We start from the raw sequence: 23,080 nt of genomic DNA, 5'->3' as shown, positions 1-23,080 counted from the left end.
TCAAGTCTGTCATTATAGAAAAGACAACTTCTTTGCCAGGAAACTTTTGGAGCAAATCCTTTAAAAGAAAGGGAACAAGGAAAAGGGGCCCAAGTTTGAAATGACAAGTGCTAGAGTAAACTCCCGCTGTAGCCATCTGAAGGAGTGTTAAAGCAATGCTTCCTCTAAAGGATTGAATGTTAGTCTTGCAGTGTCACTTATGACAGAGATGGTTAGTCTCCCTTTGTTTCTGAGAGAGCATTATCATCTCTCATTTTTTCATCTTAATTGGTGCATCAAAAGAGGCATTTATGTGATTCTTTGAAAGTGGCGAAAGTCTTTTGAAAAGGCAATATGTACAGGTTAACAGTCATTAAGATTACAGTAAGAATAATGAAGTCTAACTTTATTTGTCCTTACGTCCACAATTCCATACGAAAGAGATTTTGCAAACTAGAGACAAGGTACTGTTCTCAAACATCCCTGTTCATTTGAATCTTTTAGAGCTCCATCCTGTTACACTCCTCACTGAGCAAACAGGTTCCCCTAAGGATGTAACTTATTGCACAAGCTAATACCAGAAAATGCAGTCTTAAAAAAAAAAAAAAAAAAAAAAAAAAAAAATTTGGAAGCTTCTCCAACTTGTTCCTACAAGAAAGTTGGAGCAACACTACTTGAGAGATGTGTCAATGCAGTTTGAACCAAATGTCTGCCAGACTCTTAACATTAATTTCAAGCTTCAAACCATTTCTGCAGGTTTTTGTGTATTGTAATTAATATAAATAATGCTTAAATAAATAAGTTACATACACTGAAACTTATTTATTAGGCATTTAGGGGAATTATATAATATTGTACTGTCGTGTCTTGATTCAATTGTTAAGCATATCCGTTAAGTATTTGATGAAATCTCCATCTTTGGAGATGCTCAGGGCTTAAACGGACAAGGCCCTGAGCCCTGTGACCTAAGCTGCCCTGCGCTGAGCCGGAGGTTGGACCAGGTGATTTCTAGAGGTCCCTTCCAACCTGAATTATTCTACGGATCTATAGAACTGTAAAATTACTCTTTGTTAAATTAGATATTAATGATTCTCTAATATCTAGACTTAACAAAGTAGATGCAGATCAATAAACAAAATCTGTATATTTGGTCTGTAATGTGTGTGATAAAGAGAATTATAAAAGGGAGGATAATTTTCTCTGCCTGAAAAATAGACTTACAGAAGTACACTGAAATTAAAAAAAGGTAATGCAAAGTAAACCAGATGCTGGCTGTAACAAAATCAAGAACTAGATGTTTTTTGAAGAATAACCAGCAATCAGAAGTTCTTCCTGTAGCCAATGAAAAAGTCATAGCTTTCCAAGGAATACCTATTAGCTTTTTAATCGCTAGGGGATGGAATGCTTAGTATGGCAGTGATGGCAAGTGGTCCTCTCAAGCACAGTTAGAACCATTTAAAACTCAAGGTATTCCGATGCTTTTATTCCTTGTTATTGTCAAAAGATTGTTATATGCATTTCAGAACACTCTAATCAGTGATGTTTTATGTATACATGGCGTGTCCAGTCAAGGCAGGATGCGAATCATTGCACACAGAACCGTTAATCAGTTTTATACCAAATTATTTCATGCACATCTCAGCTAACATTGGTGTGAAGGTATCATTAAAAGTTTTAAGTTCAGAGTAGTCCAAACAGTGTATATAAACAGCAAAAAGTTGTGAGACAGTTGATTTAAAGAGCCTTCCTTCTGCTCTTAAGCTGTTGGAATTCTTGATTGGTTTTGCAAAAAGTATTAAAGAAAAGCATGACTCTTATTTTACAATGCACTTAATTCTGCCAGGCAATCAACCAATCCCTGCCCTTGTAGCATGTTACTGACTTTAGAGATGTATGGTATTTAAAGTAGTATGGGGGAAAAAATATGAGAATTTGTAAGCTAAGCTGATTTTAAAAAGTAGCACTCCATAAATGATTCTTTGTAATGTGAATACTAGCTATGTTTCAAGGAATTATTTCACTGTATGTTTATGAGATGAAAATTTTCAACAAAGGCAGCATTCCTCCTGAATTACATCTGAAATGTCTGTATTTGACATTGCATCTATAAGCACGATTATAGTACGTCAGACGTTAGAAAGTAAGAATATATGAATTCCTAAACATTTGCTTGTGAAATTAGGTAACTGTGGTAAGTATTATAATTGTAAGTAATAGGAGAATAAAATGCTTTCTTTCCTGTTTTCAGGTGGTTTATCTTGTATCATTAGGAAGACGACAAATATATCTTCTATATTAATCATCTAATGCTGTTTCTTCCATCAGTCAATTTATTGCAGAATTTTAAAGTCAAGCTTATTAAAAATCAGTAACAAATATTTGAGCTTAATTTAAATATCATGGATGTTAATCAATTTTTTTTCTCATTCTAACGATTTTATCATTATATTTACATAGGATATCTGAGGCATGTCAGCAATCAATATATATTGATTATTTGGTACATCGGCAAAACAAAAGGTGTTCTTTTCTAAAAGTTTCTCATGCCTCACAGCTGTAAAAAGACTCTAATTGGATATACTGATCCTGAATTGTTAGCTGAATTCTGTAAACTGTAATTAGTCAACCGAACATGGCAGAATGCAATGTGCCTTGAGTTTCTGTAGACCTGGAGAACTCCAAGACCAGATAATCAGAAACTTAGTGAATGGGTTGGTTAGGGAGAGCATTGATTGTATGGGATTTATTTCTTAAGGAGGAATCTCTAGCATGTGATAATAGTAGTCTACTATTGACAGCTTTTTTTGGTTTTTTGGTTTTTTTTAAACTCTCTACCATTATGAAAGCTGCCTCAAAATCTAAAATTTTCCAGCATGCTTTTAAATTGGCCAATGGGGGGAGGGTGTCTGTGGGCTGAAATATGTCAAAAGTTAAAGTCTGCAAAAACTGAAGTGATCAAACATTATTTTCTTGACTCCCAAATTTATTGTTTTAATTTTGTTTTTCAGACAAGAATTATCCTTTTTTTCTGAAACTATAAATTTGCTAGGTTTAGTCCTGTTTCTCAAGACATCTGTTGCTGATGACTGAATTTCTAAATAACAGTTCTTTTAAAAGAATTGTAAAATCCGTATTAATTTATCTTTTGCACACATTTAGTTTGAGTTTGATGCTTCATAGATTACAAATATTAATGTGAGTAAAAGTAACATTTTCAGAAATACAAGAGTGTGCATACTATATTGGTACTGTATTTGTGCTGGAGAAGAAGCATTGAAGACCTACACTGATGTAAAAATATTAGCAGACTTTTGGATTTACAGGGTAGAAATGAGGCAGGTAGGTTTTACACTGTTTGTAGATTTCACAGTAAATTTGGAGCTGATATGTATATAATAATGCATTTCAAAGCACTTGGTCGATTCTCTGCAACTTCTCTTTTCCCAGCACAAAGGATGATCATTTCAACGTTAACATTCAGCCCGCTGTTGGAGAACTGCTTTTACCTGTCACTATGTCAGAGAAGGACTTTAAGAAGGAGCAAGGTGAGAAACATTATTTCAGCAGCATCAATAAATGTATTTGGATGAGAAGACAGTTGTGGTGCTTTCAACTTCCAAGTGTACAGAACGGGCTTGTAGTGTAGCTCTCAGTGTTATTCTCTCTTAGTATGGTCTGATACTGATGATTTGATTTAAAAATACCTTTAAGAAGTCGTACAGTGGTATTTGACTTTTCTTTAGTGTGCCTTTAAAAACACAAAGCCCACCTCATATCCTTAAACAATCTTTTAGCTTAAAGAGTTTTGGCTTCCTGTCATGAAGTATTAATGTGCTTCATATTAGCAGTAAGGCAGAAAACTGGAACCCCAGCTCCAAGAAATAAACCAAATATAAATTGAAATAATGGGTTTTACTAGCCTTTATTCCAAGACTACTCTTAAATACTATTAGTGTACTTTTTCTTCAACTACTTAATAAGTTTATTTTAACCTTTCTCCTTTAAAACATTTCTGCGTATAAAAATAATATCCTTGCTGGAATAAGCTTTAGAAAGGTGACATCTTGCATATACCTCAGCAGACATTCTTCTAATGTTGTGTCTTTAAGGAAGATAAGTTTGATTCTAGTCCAAACACAAACCCCCATAGGACCATTTAGTAACTTGAACATTTTATGCAGAATAACCAGAGAGAATTGTAGTTAGCTTTGCCCATGTGTTAAGTGGAACAATCCACACTGCTACCCTTAATTTGGATGTGATTCTGGGATATTCTAAAATATAAATGATTGCATTTTGGATGTATTCAAATGCAATAGTGTTTACTCATCTCTCTCAGTGTATGGGGATTTATATGTGTGAATCTCTTCACACTGAGATGAGAATATGCCCATGGGATTCTGTCTCATTGCTGTGTAAGGCTTAGAAACTCAGTATATCCATCAAGCAGTCAAGAACAGCAATGAGTAATGCTACGTATTATTAATTATTGCTTTTGAACATTTCTTGCTTATGTATTTTTGAATGATTAAGAAAGTAGTTTAAATATTATCTAGATCATTTTCAGTTAAAGTTTATTGCGGCATAGAAAAGTTAGGATTGTGCTTTGTTTTCTTAACCAATTGATACTTATTTGCTGTTCTTACCCTTTGCTGGCTTAAGCCTGCCCCTCTGCTTTATACCTGCTCAGCAAACCAAGGTGAGTGATTGAATGAGGCTGTGGCACATTTATTTTAAACTGTTCCCTTCTAAAAATTGTAGCTGAGGTTATAATGAAAGGAAAGAAGGTTATTGTGCCTCTTCCCGCGTGTTTTTATATTTGCTTGCTTCATGATATTTTGATAGAGTTTTTGTATGTTTTGCTGTGACTGAGGGTTTTTTCCTCCTGACTGACCATACAGAACCACGAGCACACAGAAGTGTACTTGGAGAATAGCTGGGGTCCTCTGTGGAGTTGTTGCCAAAATTCCTTTTTCTTCTGCCATTTTACTTCTATGGTTGTTGATTATTTGTCTGAATAAATCTGGCAGCTGTTTGCTATGTTTAATAGAGCAGAAAGGCTACTCTGAATAAAGCTATTTGAAAATTTGCTTATATGAAGTATTTGTAAATCCATGAAGGTCTCTTGGCATTTCTGTATTGCGCTCTCTGTCTTCCTGAATTCATTCTTTGATGCAGGACTTGATGCTGGCAAATTTACTATAGGTTTAAAAACCTTTTCTATTGCATCTTTTTTATTATAGATATCAGCTGTTTCAGAATATTCTTGGTAATAGTGGTCTCAATTCTAAATTTTACATAAGTATTTATTACAGAGATTTAGGAACAACCAGTATTTGGGGACAATTACTGTGCTATCTTGCTAAATGAAAATTCCAAATTATAATAATAAAATGCAGGGCGATTTAGAAGTTAGTGTATATTGCTCTATTCTGTGTTTAACTTTGGTTTGTCTGTATTCTCCAAATGAATGTGATTTATGTAACTTGTTTTTCCATTTGTCATGGCTTTTCTTTTTTTTTTCTCTTTTTTTTTCCTCCTCCCTTTTTGTTTTTGGACATAAGATGTTTCAAGTCTTGTACCTGGAGATACTTTGTTTTATTTGCTATCAAAAGTGCTATCAAATTGCTAAAAATAGTGAAGGAGTGAGCACAATATTAGAAATGCAAGATTATACTGGGGAGAATGAGAATACGTTTGGGTTTTAAGGATTTTTACATCTAAATTGCACGTGTAATCTAATAAGAATGCTAAAGAGGAAATACCCAGTGTTATACTGATATGTAGAAGACTATTCATTGCTGCACATCTTTACTCAATTACACTGCGCTGCTTTGCATTGTCTGGTACATTTGTGTATTTCCATTTTCTTCCTGATGGCATAAGGAGAGGGGCATGGAGAGGTTACTGAATATTCATGGCTGCAAAGGTTATCTAGTGGTAGCACTGGAACCTGGAGAGCTGTATTTATCCCGCTGCTATGCGTGATGCATTTAGCCTTGCTACCCCACGTTACCTCTCCTTCTGTTCCCACCTGGGGAATCCTCTGCTGAGGGAATTCCTGAGAGCAGCAGCTGAGTTCACATCCATGTTGTAGGTGATAATTTGGAAAGAGTGGATAAAAGTGGTGTTGCCAAACTATCTTCCCCCTTTCTGGTTAAATATTTTTGCCGATCATCAGGCCTCGGGATTCCGTAGCTTATTTTACATCGCAGCCTCAGGAAAAGTCTGGCTGCTTTAGCAGGGATTCTGTATGAGTGGGAAGGGTGCCGCTGGGGTATTCGTATCCAAATTTTTACTTGTCCTGCTGTTTTTAACGGTCAGTGGCAAAACTCTGCTTGACTTGATTCAGAGTGGGACTGAGTGCTCTTTTATCTGGTAGCTAACATGCCTTGTTATCTACCAGTATAATTTTTTCCAATTTCATTTCCTTTTATTATTCAAACTGTGTACAGTTGTTTCATTGTATTAGCTAATTAACCCAGATTAATTGCTGCTCTGTGCTCTGACTAGAATTTTCTTATATTCCAGTGTTTTATGTAGTCTTAAAGGTGGCATGTGATTCTTATAACAGGAGATTAATCAGAATTTTTAGGAAGGTCTTTTTTTAATAGCCAGTTAAAACTACTGTAAGTATAATGCTTTGTGTTTTTTCCTACAGACATGTTTTAAAATAATTTTGTCAAATTTTTTAAAAAGAGTATACCTGAATTACATTAATTAAAAAAAAATGGTTAAATAAACAATTTGTTTACTTAATTGTATTAAGATTTATGCATCCAACTTGTCTTCCTAACAGGCAAGATGCTAATTCTTTAAATGGTCAGACATTTACTATTTTCTGGCCCTTGACTACCATAAGCAATCATATTTGATGCCCCTTAATTAGAGTACCCTTTTTTCTTTCCAGGTTCTTTTCCACCTCAGCAATCGAGACAATACATTTGCTTACCATGCTGCTCTCCTAAGTGTTCTTTTGCATGTAAATTAATCTTGATTCAGTTTACACTGTCATGCTGAGTGGTACAAATTGCCTATAACAATAAAACAGCATGAGTTAAAAATAAAGGGGGGTGGAAAGGCAGATTGAATGTGTGCCTTACTTGATAGGATGTTACTTTGCTTTATGCCAATACATTAGTCGACGATAATGAATCTTCTGTTCTGAAAAGCATGGTTTAGTTGATTTTTTTAATTTTACTTCAATGGAGCAGTACCTTGTCTTTTATAGAACAAGTTAGACAAACCATTAATGACAAGAGTGTTAAGGTTAAATATGAAGCAATGCATTCACTTCTCTGAGTGCTATCCATCTTTCCATTTACAGGAGCTTGACAAAAGTACTGGCTTTGTACAACATTTCCTTTAATTACATGCTGCGGGAAACAGGCTTTTAACATAAACATAGTTGCATTCATTTATTCAGCATTTGCTCTTCAATAGAGCTTAATGGAGAAGGTTTAAATCCTAAATGAGTACACACATCTCTCAGCAGTGTTATGTCAGTCCCTGTGCTCGGCTTAAAAGCAGTTTTGGTCTGCGTATGTAGTTTTTAAAGCTTTTGCCTAGTGGTGAAGTTAAACAATTTGAAACAGAATGTACTATTCCCAAGATAAAGCTGATTTTTATAGAAGGTATATTTTTATTTTTGTTCTCTTGAAGAGTAGATCATGTTCAAAAATATCCCATTATTTACTCATGAGCTCTTCTATTTTTACTGTGATGTTTCTTTTTTGTGAGAGCAGCTAATGCAGATTCTAGTGCATTAAAATGTTCAGTTTACTTTTTTTAATTGCTATATTGAGCATCTTAGTGCTGTTTGCTATGGATTAGAACTGTATATATACCCCTAAAATACTAGCCTTTTGAGAGTTTTGCGTTGTTTCCATTTGTTAATATTGTCGTGGGTTTCAGTTGCTTGATATTTTTGCCTGAAGTACTAGGTTCCATCGTTTATCTATGTTTTTTGTGAACATAATGTGAAAATACGCACACGATGTTAAATTGTAGTTACTGTTGCTTAGGTTTTAATCAACATGAATGTCCTGCAAATCATTCTTCTAAACAACGGATGTTGATAGGAAGGAAAAGTGTTTTCTTTGTTACAGTGTCCTTGAACGATATTTCTCTCAACTTTTTTTTTTGTCACTCATGTTTGGATGTAGTCTTGAGACTTCTGTTCCATTTTGTAGTGGTGTTCAAATTATTTTAATCAAATAGTTTATCATGACATTTTAAAAATATGGATACTAACTGAATTTCTTGGTTTCTAATGTGATGACTTTATCTTCATGAACTAAATTGAACTGATGACTACTATCTGAATCTGAAGATTATTTTTAGCAATTGAATACAAAATTATAATTAATTACTGTCGTTTTATGATTGAAAGATTAGAAGGTGTCTTTGTATTTGGTCTTATTTAAGCTGGACTTCTCCAAATCAATCTTACTTAATATTTCATTTCTGTGTTTACATTCTTCTTTCAGATCATGCTTTTTGCAAAAAAGAACCATCTTGGTTTCTCAGTTGCATTAGTATCACACATATCATTGTTCAGTATTAGTAATTTATTTATTTATGATAAGGCAAATAATATGTTAAACAAATATAACTATGTAATTTCTTATAAAATTGTTTTCTCGAGGAATGATTTAACTTTTAATGTAAACTTTTTTGGTTTAGAAGTCTTTTATTTTTGTTTTACGCTTAATAAGCAAACAAATATTAAAATATTCGTAATGAAATACTTATTATTGCAGGGATGCTGACAGGAATGAATGAGACATCTGCTACAATAGCTGTTGCTCCACAGAACTCTACTAGTCTTGTAATAATTGAGAGAGTAGTGAAGGCAGCAAATCTGGGTGTAGTCCCTTCTGGTCAAGATAACATACACAGGTAAGATTACATGTCACTTTCAGTGAGACCATCCTTTAATATTAATTTCAATTAGTTCAAAATTTATTCACATTCTATAATATTAGGGAAAATTTTATTATCCATACCTTTAACACATAAGGTGCCCAATTTTCACTGTAACATAGAATTCTAACTAGGCATTAACGTGAGCCTAAGTACTACTCAGCTCTTTATTTAAATTTATTTAGTCCATCACATATGTAGATGTTACTGTACACTGTTAGGGAGAGTTGTCCTTTTCTAGTTTGGTTGCAAATGGAAAAGATAAAATGCCATTTCAAAGCATAATACTTTCAGGACTTCGTGGTTTTTTGGGGTTTTTTTTTTTTTTTTTTTTTTTGATTTCTGTTTCTCTTTCCAAAAGTAAGTGAGCGGACCTATTCTGGTTTATCATCTGTGAGAGGAAGCTTGTTTTTTGCCACATTAATTTTTGACCTGTGATATCCAACTAGTTAAACCTAGCACCTGATTTTTTTAGTTGGATGAAGATTTTTTTTAAGTTGAATATTTTCTTCTCCTTTCTATTTATGTGTAAGGAAAAAATAGTTGTGGTCAGCCAAGAAAGTCATTGGCCCTATCTAATTCTGGGTGTTTCTTGTAGATCAATCCATTTCACCCAAAGGTTGTGGTATAGAATGTCAGTTGAATCAATGTGACTGTTGGTTAATGACAGCTTTTGTTGTCGTTGACTCAAAACATCTAGTCCCAAGAATGTGTATGGCTTCTCGCTTTCGACAGGAACAAACAGGAAAAATGCCATGAGTGGAAAACTGAGTGGACACAGATAACAGCAAGACATGATTGCAAGCTGTTAATGTGGTCATAAAATCAGTAAAGAAATACCTCTTCTTTAGCATCTGTTACAACTATTTCAGTGTATGAATGAGCCCCCAAAATTCTCAATACTCAAATAAGAGTAAAGTATCTCTTCTGAAGGTGAAGAACTACGTTTCTCTTAAAAAATTTGCTGACTGAGATGGCTGTTTGGAATGGTGAGAATCATGTAGCTTACACAGGACTAATAACCTGATATTTCTCTTCTTTTGGATTTGGCCTTTTTTGCATTGCTGGGCATTTGTATTGCATTGCATTAACATTAACCCAGCTGGATTTTCCTATGCATTTGATACGGTCAATGATAAAATTCTGTTTCATCATAAAAACATGATACAGCTAGTGCAATTGCACTGAAATGATTGTCACTATTGACACCTGCTCCTCCGTGAAAGAGTCCTCATTTGTTGCCTCCCTGTGGGATCTACACAGCCTGCATTCTCAACATCAATTCAAAGGCTAGGTGAGAGTGTCAATCAAGAACAGACTAAAGTGCCTGCAGTATACAGGTATTCTGCATCTTTACCCTACACATCACATGAGACTTAGTGCATAGGGATGGATTGTTTTGTGACAGTCTCAAAAAGGCTACCTAAAATAAAAGCTCAATTTCTAGCTCAGCTGCAGGTTGTATGATTGTAGTCAAGTTTCTCATTTGATCTTGGTTTCTTTGCCCTTCTGAAAAAGGAGGTTTTCCACAAAAGAGTCTATGGCCAATTGTATTTAAATTGAAGAGGTACTTGCTGTTTTGTGCACTCCTTTACAGACACTGGTTGAAGGCATGTTCCCTGGTAGGGCTGAAGTATTCAGCAAGCTCTGGAGCATCCTGAAATCTCAGGTGTTTGTCTAAATTGTTCAAAAATGAATGTATTCAGTCTGCCATAGCAGTTACAGAATGCCCAGCGGTAATGGGCATTTAAAAAATAGCCTTTCACTTGCTTCACCATAAGTAATTGGAATTCATCGATACTATGTAGTTGTGCTTGCACCTACTTTTTACTGAGAACAGGAATGCGAACATTAGATAACTGATGTTGTGATGAACGTGTTTGTCTTTTGAATAGTGCTATATTGTCATTAAAGTTGATCCTAGATTTAGATAAATGAATATTTGAGGACTTTCTCAAATCTCTAAAACAAATGACTGAATGAATGTCTATTTTATATTTATATAAATGTGTATTTTATATAAATGTATATACTTTATATAATGTACGTATATTTGGATTAAATCAACTCTGTTCTAAGAGTAAAAAAACCAATGGAGCCTCTTGCAAAATTTCATGGATGCAAGACGTATGCCTTGTTTTATTTATAAGACATGAACACTATTTCAGGGTGATAAAATAAACAACCACTTTTACCTTGACAAAGCAATTATCATATTTTAATAGATTTCATAAAAGTGAAATTTTGACTGGTTTTTTTCTTCCATAGTATTGCCATTTGTATTGTTTGTTTTATTGCAAGTGGTATTTGGGGAAAAATTTATATGGAAAGCTTGTGTCAGTGCTTTTCATGCTATTCAGTGAGGACTACTTGAGTTCATTTCTTGGAAGTGCTTAGTACATACCCCTTTACACAGGAAAAGAAATACTGTTTTTAAACTGATATTGTTGTTCTGCACTGTGCAGCATGAATTATATTAACCTTTCAGTTGGTCATTTCCAACTTGAGTATTACAACTTAATGACTGCTAATACCAACAAATTTATAGTGCCTGATAATGAAATATATTCATTCAAGATGAAATTGTATAGTTTAATACAGGCTTATCTAATGAGCATGAACAGGTGCATGTGTCTTGGGTTTTTGTTTTTGGTGGGGTTTTTTTTCCTCCAGTTGAGGCATATTTGCATTCACAGCAAAGATGTTTTAACATGTCATATTGGTGGGACCCAGTTACTGGTCCTTAAATTGATAACCCTATTAGGATTGCATTTTTGCTCCAAAAAAAAAACGTTAGGGCAAATATAATGAAGATTTGAAAATAAATACTTGAAATAAACATCAACAGAATAGCATGCTCTCATGAATGAAAATGAAATAACTGTAAACCTGTCAAATACATCAGCTATGTGTCAGTCCATATCACAGTGTAGTGACACTTTCTTGCATGCATTTTTTTCCTCTCTTTATCATATGACTATGGAATTTATAACTACTTGAAATGTAATAATTCAGCTGCTATTGAATGTAGAATAACATGTCAGATAACACAACTAATTCTATTTTAGATTCTATTTTCTGATCTATTTTATTCATTTTTAAGTGATAGATGCAAAAACTTTGAGCTCAGTAGACAAGAATACATATGTGCATCTTTAAATTCATATATTTGCAAAATAAATTTGCTATACTATTTTACTCCCCTTAAGTGTAGTTACCTGCACCTAAGATGAGTTTAAACAAGCTATTAGATCTCTGGACCTTGTAAAGTTGCATATGCTGCACCTTCATATTCTTTGTAAGTTTTAACTATTTTGTACATCCCTCTCTTGTTTTCGTTATTAAGGGGAAACATTATTTCAATTTTAAAGACTATATTCAAAAATCTGGAATGCATTTAAAGAGAGAATTTTCTGGACCAGGAAATATCATTTTTCCTTAAATGTAAAAATTGCAGTAAAAACTGCAAATCCTTAAAATATTTCACAAAAGCGACTATAGTTATTGATGCAGAAGTCTCAAAGCATAGCTAGCTCTTTCCATATTCTGAGTACTATTGTTTGTTAAAAGTATTCTAAGAGATGAAGGGTAGAAGTGGGTTGCAGAGCACCTGGATGTTGCCCATGTGACTTTAGGAAGAATCAGCTAAAGGCCCCAAGTTTCTGCCTTGTGATTCAGACCACATCCATGGTCACCATTTGAATATGAAAAAACAAAGTGACTGAAAGCAAAGTATTCAAGCAAAGTGTGTATTCCTACAGGTATTTAATCAGTATTAATAACCTTGTTTAGGGACCAAGAAGTACTTTTCAGTTGAATGTATGTCTGGTATTTGTTGTTGGAAGTTGTGTGGGGGAGTCTAGCAAGAATTTTTCCATTTACATGATAAGAGGTTAGGTAATTGAGGATATTTAATCCCTCAAAGTTGCTTCTTTTACAGACCATTGTTTCAGCTCCCTATCTCCATTTGGGCAAGAACATTCATTGCTTCGTATGTCAAAAGTAAATCCTAGGCTGTTCTGTTCTATTTCAAATTATGATGAGATGAAGATGGTACTCAACTCAAATTTTCGATAATTTGTTCATCAGCATCAGCCTTTTTTCTTCATGCTAGCTTTACTATCGAGATGTGTTGCTTATTCCTATCAGATGAATATTCTAAAAGTTCCTCAGGCTTCTTCATGCCTTATTCCTTTTCAGCTCCATAACATCCCACCAGAATAGATCATCTTCATTTTCTTCACTTTGAATATAGCAGAAGAAAACAGAGGTGATAGAATGGAAAGACTAGTTGCAGACTTTACTTAATGCTGGAAAGACTTTAATGGTAAATGAGGATATCATGATCCTCTCACAAGTGTGAAAATACTCTCTACTGTTGTTTAAGGCCCTCTGCATAAAGAAAAGGCATCTCAAGGTAAATTGGCTTAGAAAGAAATTCATGGAAAATGCAGAGAGAAAACACTTGCTTCTACTACCTTCAAAATGTTGCAAAAGTCTCTTTAATGTGTTGGCAATAGCATACAGCAGAAAAGTCCATTCGGAGCTGAGATTGTGAACTGGATTTGATTCTTTACTCTTTCACTTTGATGTTTATGTTTGTGTGATTGCATTGATATCAGAACATATCAGTGCATAATGGAATGGCAAATCAGGCCTCCTTGAACTCCCAGTCTCTGCCTTTCACTCCCTGAAGCATTGCATAAGCAATATGCATTGCACTGTAGTGTATTAGTTCCCCCAGTGACGGGGGTTCTACAAAATGGTGCGATTTAAGCACCTTTTCCACAGTTTTCACTGCCCAGACAGTGAGTGAGATAAAAGTCTGAACCTGACAAAATGGTTATGAAGAAGAAATTTTACATAGCCTCAGCTAGCTTACTGGTCTTTTGAACTAGTCCATTGCTGCCCTTGTATTTTAGAAGGAATCCACAATTAGTAACAGGAAATAGTTGGGCTAGAAATAAACAGTCACCATGGTGTCATCTACATCTCTCCGTTCTGCAGTTCATCAAGATGGCCAGCACTCTGAGACGCATGACAGCATTCATTTAAGTCCTCTAATTTGAGATGGTAAAATTTAGAATTTCAACAACACAGAATGGGATGATTTCAAGTTTTGGAAAAAATCAAACCTCAGTTTCTTTGTTTTCAAAACTGAAGCCTTAATCTGCTTCAGGACTGTTATTACACCTTTTGAAATAGTGAGTTTAGTATCTTTCTCCTTTGCCACCATTAAAGCAGTCATTCCAATAGCCATCTCTTCCTTCTATAGATCACGAAGACTTCAACTTGCAGAAAGTGTCTTCTAGTCTCTTAGCATGCTGACAAAATAAACACCTGAGTAAGCAGCAAACAAGCTAGTTTTTAAGCAAGAAGCGCAAAAGGGCACTTCTCGTTGCTGGGGCAGGTCTAACTAGCTCAAGCACAGCACTGCACACAGTGGCTGTGCTGCTTCTGGAACCTGTATTTTTAGTGACACTTGACTACACTATGTAGTTACACCAGTTTGTTCAGAGCCTGCACTGTGCAATCCATTGTTGTTTGGGCTACCCATGGCCCATGTGATTCTGTGGATAAGCAAGTGTTTCACAAGATGTAAAATGTTTCCCACCTGTCTTTTGTGGGGCAGCCATTATCTTTTGCTCAGTCAAAAACATACTGTGGGATCATGTAAAGGAGACAGTAAGCACATTGCAACAGATGGGCACTGAAATCCTGAAGAACATAAAAGCAACTAGATCCACTATAGAAACTTGCATAAAATGCAAGTTTTAAAAAAAAAAGAAAAAGAAAAAGAAAAAAAGAAAAAAGAAACCATACACACCCTACACACAGAAATCCAAGGATCAACCCTTGCTCTTCAGTTGCTTTTGCAACTGAAGTTGCTTTTCGATGCCCCCTGTGCATCAGCCTGACAATCTGGTTGCATTCACCCCTCTTTATCATTTTGCAACCTGTCATGTCCCATTTATGGTATACTGGCAGGCTGATCCTCAAAGGAAAGAGGGTTTTGTTTACAGACAATTGTGATTATCAGAGAATGGTGTGCTTAGTAATCAGTTTTCCTCCCCACATCTTTTTAATCCAGCAACACTTAATTTGGAGAGAAAAGGTGTGTGATTGTGCATGTATGTACGTACGGAAGATCATTTGAAAGGGTCCACCTGGAAAACTTCTCTGTGTGTATCACCTTCCAATTTATACTAAATTTAGAACAATTCTCAAGCAGAAAGTTGATGATCAGGTCCCATCAGCTTACCATAATTAATAACTAATGCTACTTCCAGCACGTCAGAAAGGAGGGGATATCACCTGTTCATTGAGGATAAGCCAGAGTAGAAATTGATAAGAAGTATAAATTGTTTATAATTATTCCACTGGAATCCAAATAAATGTTTTCATTAGTTGACAAAGAGGTCCTGTATATCCAGGAATATTTTCTTAAAGACCTGTTCTGCACTGCATGCCTGCAGAAATCTTTTCTAAGGATTTTACTAAGCAGCTGGCCTGAGAGCTGAAAGGAAGGGAACTCTACCTCGGGCAGTAGCTGCCCTGAAGCAGTTACATGGACTGTTCTGCTTCCATTGTTTCTGAGCTGTGGGGACCAGTCATCTTTTTCCAGGGAGCTGCAATGGGTAGCCAAGTAAATAAACTTGTAATAGGTGTGCAGCCTTGCTTTTGCTTCCTAATTTCTCTAGTAGGAATTAATTAGAAAGCTAAATACCCTAGGCAAAACAGTTTCTCTATTAGCCTTTACCAGTAGGAGACAGAATTCTAAATGGAATAGTATATCCCTGTCCACAGGTGTTTCAGCCTTTGCCTTTCCAAAGCCGGAAGATGTAAACTCTTAGCACTCTCTTGATTTATGATAAAAATAATTTTAGATTAAAAAAAATGTTCAGGCTGTTAATGACCCAGCTAGGCTAACCATTTGCTTTTCTTTTGTCAACCAGTACTAAGAGTCTTTCTGGTTAGTCATTATTCTTAGGTAAATATTTTTATTCATACATAAGAAGAAAAATGCATTCTATATATGCTCTCTCTATATAGAGAGAGACACTACAAGCTCTACTGAATGAGTACATTCATATTTAAAAATATATATAATATATATATATATATATAAAAATTTCTTAACCAAATCCTAATGTTCCAATAATAGAGATTTTTCTCACTGCTAACAGCTGGCCACTGTAGGTACTAGTACAGTTTTCACATATTAATAGCATGTGGAGGTTTTGATTAACTGGTATAAAATACTTGATCAAGAGAATGCCTTTCTGTAACATCGTTTTAAGGCGTTTGAGCATTTTAAATATGTTATTGTATTTAAGGAGCTTGTATGTAGATTATAGAGTTTAAAAATAACTTTAAGTTCACGTTTAATTTTTTAAAGGTGTACAAGAGTGAGTTATTTGGGATACAAGGTTAATCAAAACAGATTGTTCTAGCCGAGCTTGTTTGCTGTCCACTAGAGGACAGCACTGCTTTTGTATCCGAATGCTTTAAAGTGAAAAATACTTGGAGCATTTTATTTGAAAAACAAACAGGAACCTTCCTAGTCAGTTGTTTAAACAGTGAACATTTAACATTTAAGAAACTAACCAAACAGAAGAATATCCTTGATTTGAAAGACCTCTGAGCAAGATTTATATTTTAATATATTTCTGTAAGGTGAATTATTTTCTTGGAATTAAATAAGTTTTTTCAAATGAAAATTTATAACCTGTTTTAAAAAGTGAATGCATGTAATTCTCAAAAAGGTTATCATATGAAATACTTGATCAGGAAAAATAAAATGAATAGAATAGATGAGAAAAAAAAGATCAAGTATTACAATTATAATTTTCTAGGTGAGGAGCAAATATGTTGGTTCAAGTTCTTAGCTTATTGAAGTTTTGGGAAGGAGGTATAAATATCTAGAGGTAAAAATGATGAAGTCTAATGAACTAAAAGTAAATATTTGGAAAGATTAAAACAAAAAAAAAATGCAGCATCCTTCTGAACATGTGGACTAGTCCTGTGAATTGGGCAATAAGTTCTGAGGACTCATTTGCGTTTCCACATTTTTGTTAGAGATACAGTGCAAATGGTCACTGGCAACCAAGGATAAACTCAAAAAAAATCTATTTTGGCAAAAAACTCAAAACAATAAAAATGGAGTGCAGATTTGAATGTAATTTATTTTCATGCAGATTTAATTAAACCCCCAAATAGTTAATATTGAAAATAAGTTAATGATGGTAATGAATTAGGCATCTTGAACAATCTGTTTAAAAAAAAAAGGTTAAAATATCATGAAATGATTTGAGAAAGAAAGAAAACAATGTCAAATTATTTGAATACCATTTTTAATGTAAATGTTAATCAAATTTTATGATTAATAAACAATACTAAATAAGTTTTTTCTGAGAAGTAAAAATCACCAGGCTAAGAAAAAAATCTTTGAGTATGTTATTGCTTTTGTTTTACTATTAAACTTACTGTATCTCCATATCAGAACTAATGTATAGTAATGCTATTCCAGATACTACTTTTTCATATTCTAAGGCTTATGCAGAGAAATGACATAAGTAATTAGTCATTTAGCCCATTTTGAGATAAATAGTTTGTTATAAAGTCAAACCTGTACATAGATAGAATTTGTCAGAGTAAGTTAGAGAGTCAGAATACTGAAACTATAGATGTTTTGTTGCCCAGCTGATAAACTGGAATGTCCTTCATAATTGTTCTTATATTTACAAGTTGGAGAGTAGTTCAAAGGGTTTTTTTTTCCTTAGCATATATTCATTGCATAACTTGGATTACACATTTGTCAACTTTGGACTAATTATTTTTCTACAGCTAGGGCAGGGCATTGCATCTTGTGATCGTCTTTCTTACTAATAGGATTCTGTCTGCTTCAGCAGGCAGTAATTGAAGGCTTCATATACGAGAGCTTTTTTTTTAAAAAAAAAAAAAAAAAAAAAAAAAGTTTTAGCTTCCATGGGCCATTGTAACTGTTTCTGGAAAGAAAGAAGAAAATTGAACTTAAAATAGAAAAATCGGAGGCGAGGAAGAGTGCCCCACAGGAAAGAGAGCGCTTTAGTGCGGTTGAATTGTGCGTAACAAACCCTGCTTTGCTGTAAACAAATGTCCTGATAGTGAGTGTTCAGTTGTAAATTTACTTTTTCTGATGTTGAGTTTCCAAGATTAGATTTTTAGAGTGACTGTTTTGTTACTTTTTATTCCTTGGCCTAGAATTTTTATAACCTTTCCAAATTTAAAATGCCTCTACTGTATATTGTAGCTATCATCTGTCTACAAATAAAGGGAAAATAACTCTTTAGCCTGTAGGTAGGGTAGTCACTATTGCAAAGCCAGCATTTGGGAAATACTGTCACACTGTAGGCTCTGACACTCCCGTTTTTCCTTTTGTTAGGAATTCAGAACAGCTGTAACTCAAATATATATATGACAAGTATTAACAAATGTTATTCTTATGAAAAGTGACCAAGAATATCTGCTTGGTTTTTAACTGTTGAAAGACGGGAAAACTTTCTGAAAATATATTGGACTTCCTTGATGTTGATTTAGAAATTGATGTACATTTTCTTAGCTACTGACAGATACTATGTCTATGTAAATGCATGAACTCTTCCTCTTTTGTTCCATGTCCCTTTCCCACAGAATAATTAATGGTTTTAAAGAAAAAAATCACTTAAGAATATGCAAATACATTTCACATTTTTTATTTTGACTTAATCTCATAATTTTTTATAAATGGGGAAAACATTAATAGCTGCAGACCTTTCTGAATATTTTTAATGCTATAAAAGCAGTTTTACAGGTAAAGTTATGAGAAAGAAAACTAGCAAATAACTGTAGTATAGCCAAAATGGACCTCTTGAAATTATTAGTAAATACTTGGTTTTGTTTTCTGAATGATATTCTCACTTACCATTTCTCATTTTATCATTTTTTTCATATTTACTCATGTACCCTTTGTGGCAACAGAATGGTAATAAATAACGCAGTAATAAATAACATCTTATGTTAAGAGTTGTTCAAAGGACAAAACCTATATTTTGGACCTACAAACCAACCAATTTACAAATTAGATTTTAACATACCACAGAATAGTTTCCAAGGCTTATTTGAGTCAGAATATGAAGTCTGATTTTGGTTTTTTTGCTCTATTTTTTTTTAAGTTTTTAGTATTCAAATTCTTATCTTTAAGGCAGTATCAGCTTTCAAAAAAGTAAAAACAGTTACTGACCTCTTGGAAAAAAAGGTGTTCCATAGCTTCTCACAAAACATAAATATATAGTGATTCATTTTTGCTGCTGAAAGGTTTTGAATGGCTTTCTGATCTAAATACTTAGTTGAGCAGCACACACATTTTGTAAAATCCAGTTTGGTTTATGATAAGCATAAGCATATACAACACAATAATGTGTGCTTAATCTAATGACTAGGTATTACCTACCAAATCATTCAATGAGTGTTTTTAAAACATCTAATAATTAGCAAATTGGTTTTACTAATCACTAACCCAAAGTCACTTGCTTCATCCTTTAGTAACTATATTTTATTTCAGAGACTGTACAAACATGTTTGTGTTATAACTCTTTTTGGAGACTAAATTATCTTTCCTATTTTAGGAAAAAAAATTGGGGTTCCAGAGTTCAAAATCAGTGGGAAACACATTGTGTCATTTTTCTATACATCTTTCTAAAGTGGTGAAATAAGTCATCTCATTCTGTTGCAGTTCTTTCTTTCACGAAGTAATTCCAGATTGGTGACCACTAAAATAAATCCTTCAGCCAATGTTAGTTATGCATGCTAACACTTTGTGTAAAATTATCTGCATATCAGACCTTTGCATCTTGCAAAACACGTACAAATTCACATTTATTGATTTCAAGTATTTTGTTCAGAATAATCTTGATCCCCCCCCATCTGCTTTTGTGAATACACATTTCAAAATTAATCAGAGCAAAACTGATCTCTGATGCTTTAGGCTGCCTTGGCTTTATCAGAAAACTGACTTTGTATCACTTTCAGTTTTTAATAACAGAGGGTATAATCAAGCCTTGAGGCTACGAAACACAACAGGAGTGCCAACTACCAAGCTTTTTATGTGCATACTCAGACATAATCTGCTTCTCTGTTGTCCCAAGACACAACTGTTAAGTAAATAAAGTGACTAATAAGACTATTGTTTATATAATTATCCTCGTCAAAATCAACAAGAGAAATAGGGATCTTTTACATTGTGGTGCAAATAGACAAAATCATTGGTGTAACTAGCTAAGTAGTTATTTTTCATAGTAGTAATGCTGGTTTAGAATTTCCTGTTAAAGGGAGAGGTCTTTGAATGTATCTATAATCTGGACAAAAGAAGTAGATTGACCTGTGATGGGTGACATTAGAGAAGTGCCCCATGTTTCCTTAATTAGTATAATGTGTTATGAGATTTTGATATGCTTAGTTTAAAAAGAAAAAAGACAGAAATTACTTCTCGTTTAAAGAGAACCTGCTTCCTGCTTAAGTGGCTAATATTTTAATTAAGTCTGGAGTGAAGTTTTTTGAGTATCTCCTGATAAACTCCCTCCTTTATGTTGATGGTAATTAAACAGATCCCCAAGGGCCCGGGCAGGCGCTTTGCGAGGCCCGTGCTAATTGTCAGACATGAGACACTGACCAGTTGGTTTGCTCTTGAATAGCCGACAGCGTGCTGTCAGCCCTGCAGTTTTATTTTTATGTATTGTGAGCTGTTGTCAGGGCTAACTGGGTCCTATTGTGGCTGAAGATGTTGCGCAAATTGAGGCAGATGGCTCGGATTCAGACACGTGTCATTCAGCCGGAGGAGAGGAGATTGGCCCTGCAAAGTGGGGTCAGCCTGGGTCGCAGACCTGCTCCACACTTGTTAGTGTTTTCAAAAGCCCATGTGCAGCAACTTTGTGTTGTCAAGTAACCAAAAAAAAGAAAAAAAGCAAAAAAAAGAAAAAAAAAAAAAGCCAGCGTGGTGTGCTCCTTGTGGAGCAGGGGACCTAGGCTGTTGCCATCCTCTTCCTTCCTGTCTCTGGGGCCTGGCTGTGCATGCAGAATGAATTAACAGGATTGACAGAAGTTCATTGTGCCTAAAATGGCTTTCCAGTCAATTGTGGGGCTTAAAAGGCTAGTTTTGCTTTTAATTCCATGTAATTAGTGGATTCTCCATGTCTTGGAATTTAGTAATGGTGCATTAGTCCTAACTTTTGTTTATCTGGGGAGGTTTTTGTTTGTTTTCTAGGGCTTTATAATATTTAATCATAAAATATTTAGAAGTATTTAGTCATAAAATTATGATTAATATTCTGGACATAAATTCACAGACAGAATGACTTGGTGTCTTCAAAAGACTGAGCTGTTACCATCCTTTCATTTTACCATGTTGGACACTTATAAGTTTGAATATTTTAAAGTTGCATTAATTCATGAGATGGCAGGAAGATGCACTTTTCTGGAAACATAATAATTTGGCTTTTTGGAAGTGTTTTAATACATTTGGCATAGTTTCATTTTCTTTGGGGTACCAAATCATGAAGATTATCTTTGGAATTCGCCATACAACTGAGTTCAAATTGCCTATGTGCACTGAAATAATTTTTGAGTATTGTAGGTGAACTGAAGAATCAGAATTTAAAAAATAATTTGATTTAAATAGATTTTATTGTTCAAATTAAATACACAATTTTGCATTATACCTTTTTGTCCTTAGATACTAAAATATTTGCACAATGCTGAACCAATTCTCTTTCTGAAGAATTGATGGGGGGGGGGGTGGAAGTTATGATGTATCCCCTGAAATGGATTAATGAAATTGGAGGCATTTTCTTATATTTGAGCTCCTTTAACTTTTGCAGAAAGAAGTATTAGTAGTCTTTGACCTTACGATCCTCAGTGATTTTTTTTTCTCCTTCCCCCTCCAGGTTTGCAGCTAAGACTGTGCACAGTGGGTCACTGATGCTAGTCACAGTGGAGCTGAAGGAGAGCTCTACAGCACAGCTCATCATAAACACTGAGAAAACCGTGATTGGTTCTGTTCTGCTGCAGGAGCTGAAGCCTGTCCTGTCCCAGGGGTAACCTGCTTACATCTGGACTTCAGAATCTGGCACACAACAAAAGTGCCTGGCATCCACTACTGCTGCCTTTCATTTATAATAATAGCCCTTCCATCTGGCAGTGGGGGAAGAATACACTCTTGACATTCTTGTCTTCTGCTTTAGAATGCTAGTGTGTATCTAGCATGTATGCAAGTCCTTTTCTTTTTCTCTGCTTGCTAACCAAAGAACATATATTTTACTGTCAGTTATCTGCACTCTTTAATTTATTTCCCATTTGTTTTATCCTAGTACTTCCCCCTCTTCTCCTTTCCCCCACTCCCTTTCTTCCCCTTCATTTTTCCCTCTTGTACTGGACAAATACCAGATAATAAAGTTCAAGGGAAATCACACTGCCGGTAAAGTGAGTTAAAATGGCAGAGAGGTTCCAGCAATATCTACAATGAGGTGCACAATTCAGAGAGTTTGTTGTATAAATATAAAGATACACTAGATACAGCAAAATGGTGTTTGCTTTCTGAAAATACTTGTAAGCCTGAACTTATCTACTAAGAACATTGTTCCCACTTACTGTCCTATTCTCAAATATTTCTGTTAAGATGCCAATAAAGTAGTGCTATGAGCAGGAGCTCTCTCTCTCTTGTTTTGGTAAAGAACTGATAATGATAATCACTAGTAATATATGCAACTGATCTATTTAAAGTAAATACTAACAAGATGGGATGCTACATACACATCAGCAAATTGTTCTTGTGACAGTAGCCAGTGTTAGTCCTCCAGTTTTACTTTTCTGATATGCAGTTACATTTCTGTTAATAAATTAACGAAACCACTTTTGTCTATTTTCAGAATGGCCCATTCATAAAACAGTGATTGAAGAGAGTATTGTGGCAGACTGTCACCTAGCTCAATAAATTATTCAAACCTTTGCTTCATATTTCTTTTATAAACTAAGGTTAAATTATCTCCCACCTGTGCATAAATCAGGGCTTTTGAAGCAAAGAGAAATTCACAGCCATAGATACCAATGCAGTGCTGAGATCAACAGCTGTGCAATCTCAACTGTATCCAGTTTTCTATCTGTT

At 34.5% G+C, this 23,080-nt stretch overlaps 1 protein-coding gene across 2 annotated transcripts in view; it reads left to right on the top strand.

Moving 5' to 3' along the window:
- Positions 1 to 22,623, top strand: part of LOC135325000 (AP-3 complex subunit beta-1-like) — a 150,383-nt gene extending 127,760 nt beyond the window's left edge. The window contains exons 25-27 of one of the 2 annotated variants that reach the window (XM_064502274.1): positions 3,427 to 3,524; positions 8,742 to 8,880; positions 21,864 to 22,623. In XM_064502274.1, the coding sequence (XP_064358344.1) occupies positions 3,427 to 3,524; positions 8,742 to 8,880; positions 21,864 to 22,017 (391 nt within the window). In that variant the 3' untranslated portion in view covers positions 22,018 to 22,623. Of the gene's footprint in view, positions 1 to 3,426; positions 3,525 to 4,641; positions 5,776 to 8,741; positions 8,881 to 21,863 lie in introns of those variants that run through there. The other variant, XM_064502275.1, reaches the window with a different exon arrangement.
- Positions 22,624 to 23,080: the final 457 nt, after the last annotated feature.

Source organism: Dromaius novaehollandiae, chromosome Z (assembly GCF_036370855.1).
Source record: "Dromaius novaehollandiae isolate bDroNov1 chromosome Z, bDroNov1.hap1, whole genome shotgun sequence".
NCBI classification, from domain to species: Eukaryota; Metazoa; Chordata; class Aves; order Casuariiformes; family Dromaiidae; genus Dromaius; species Dromaius novaehollandiae.
The sequence above is the reverse complement of the archived record's forward strand: the minus strand, read 5'-3'. Positions and strand labels throughout refer to the sequence as shown.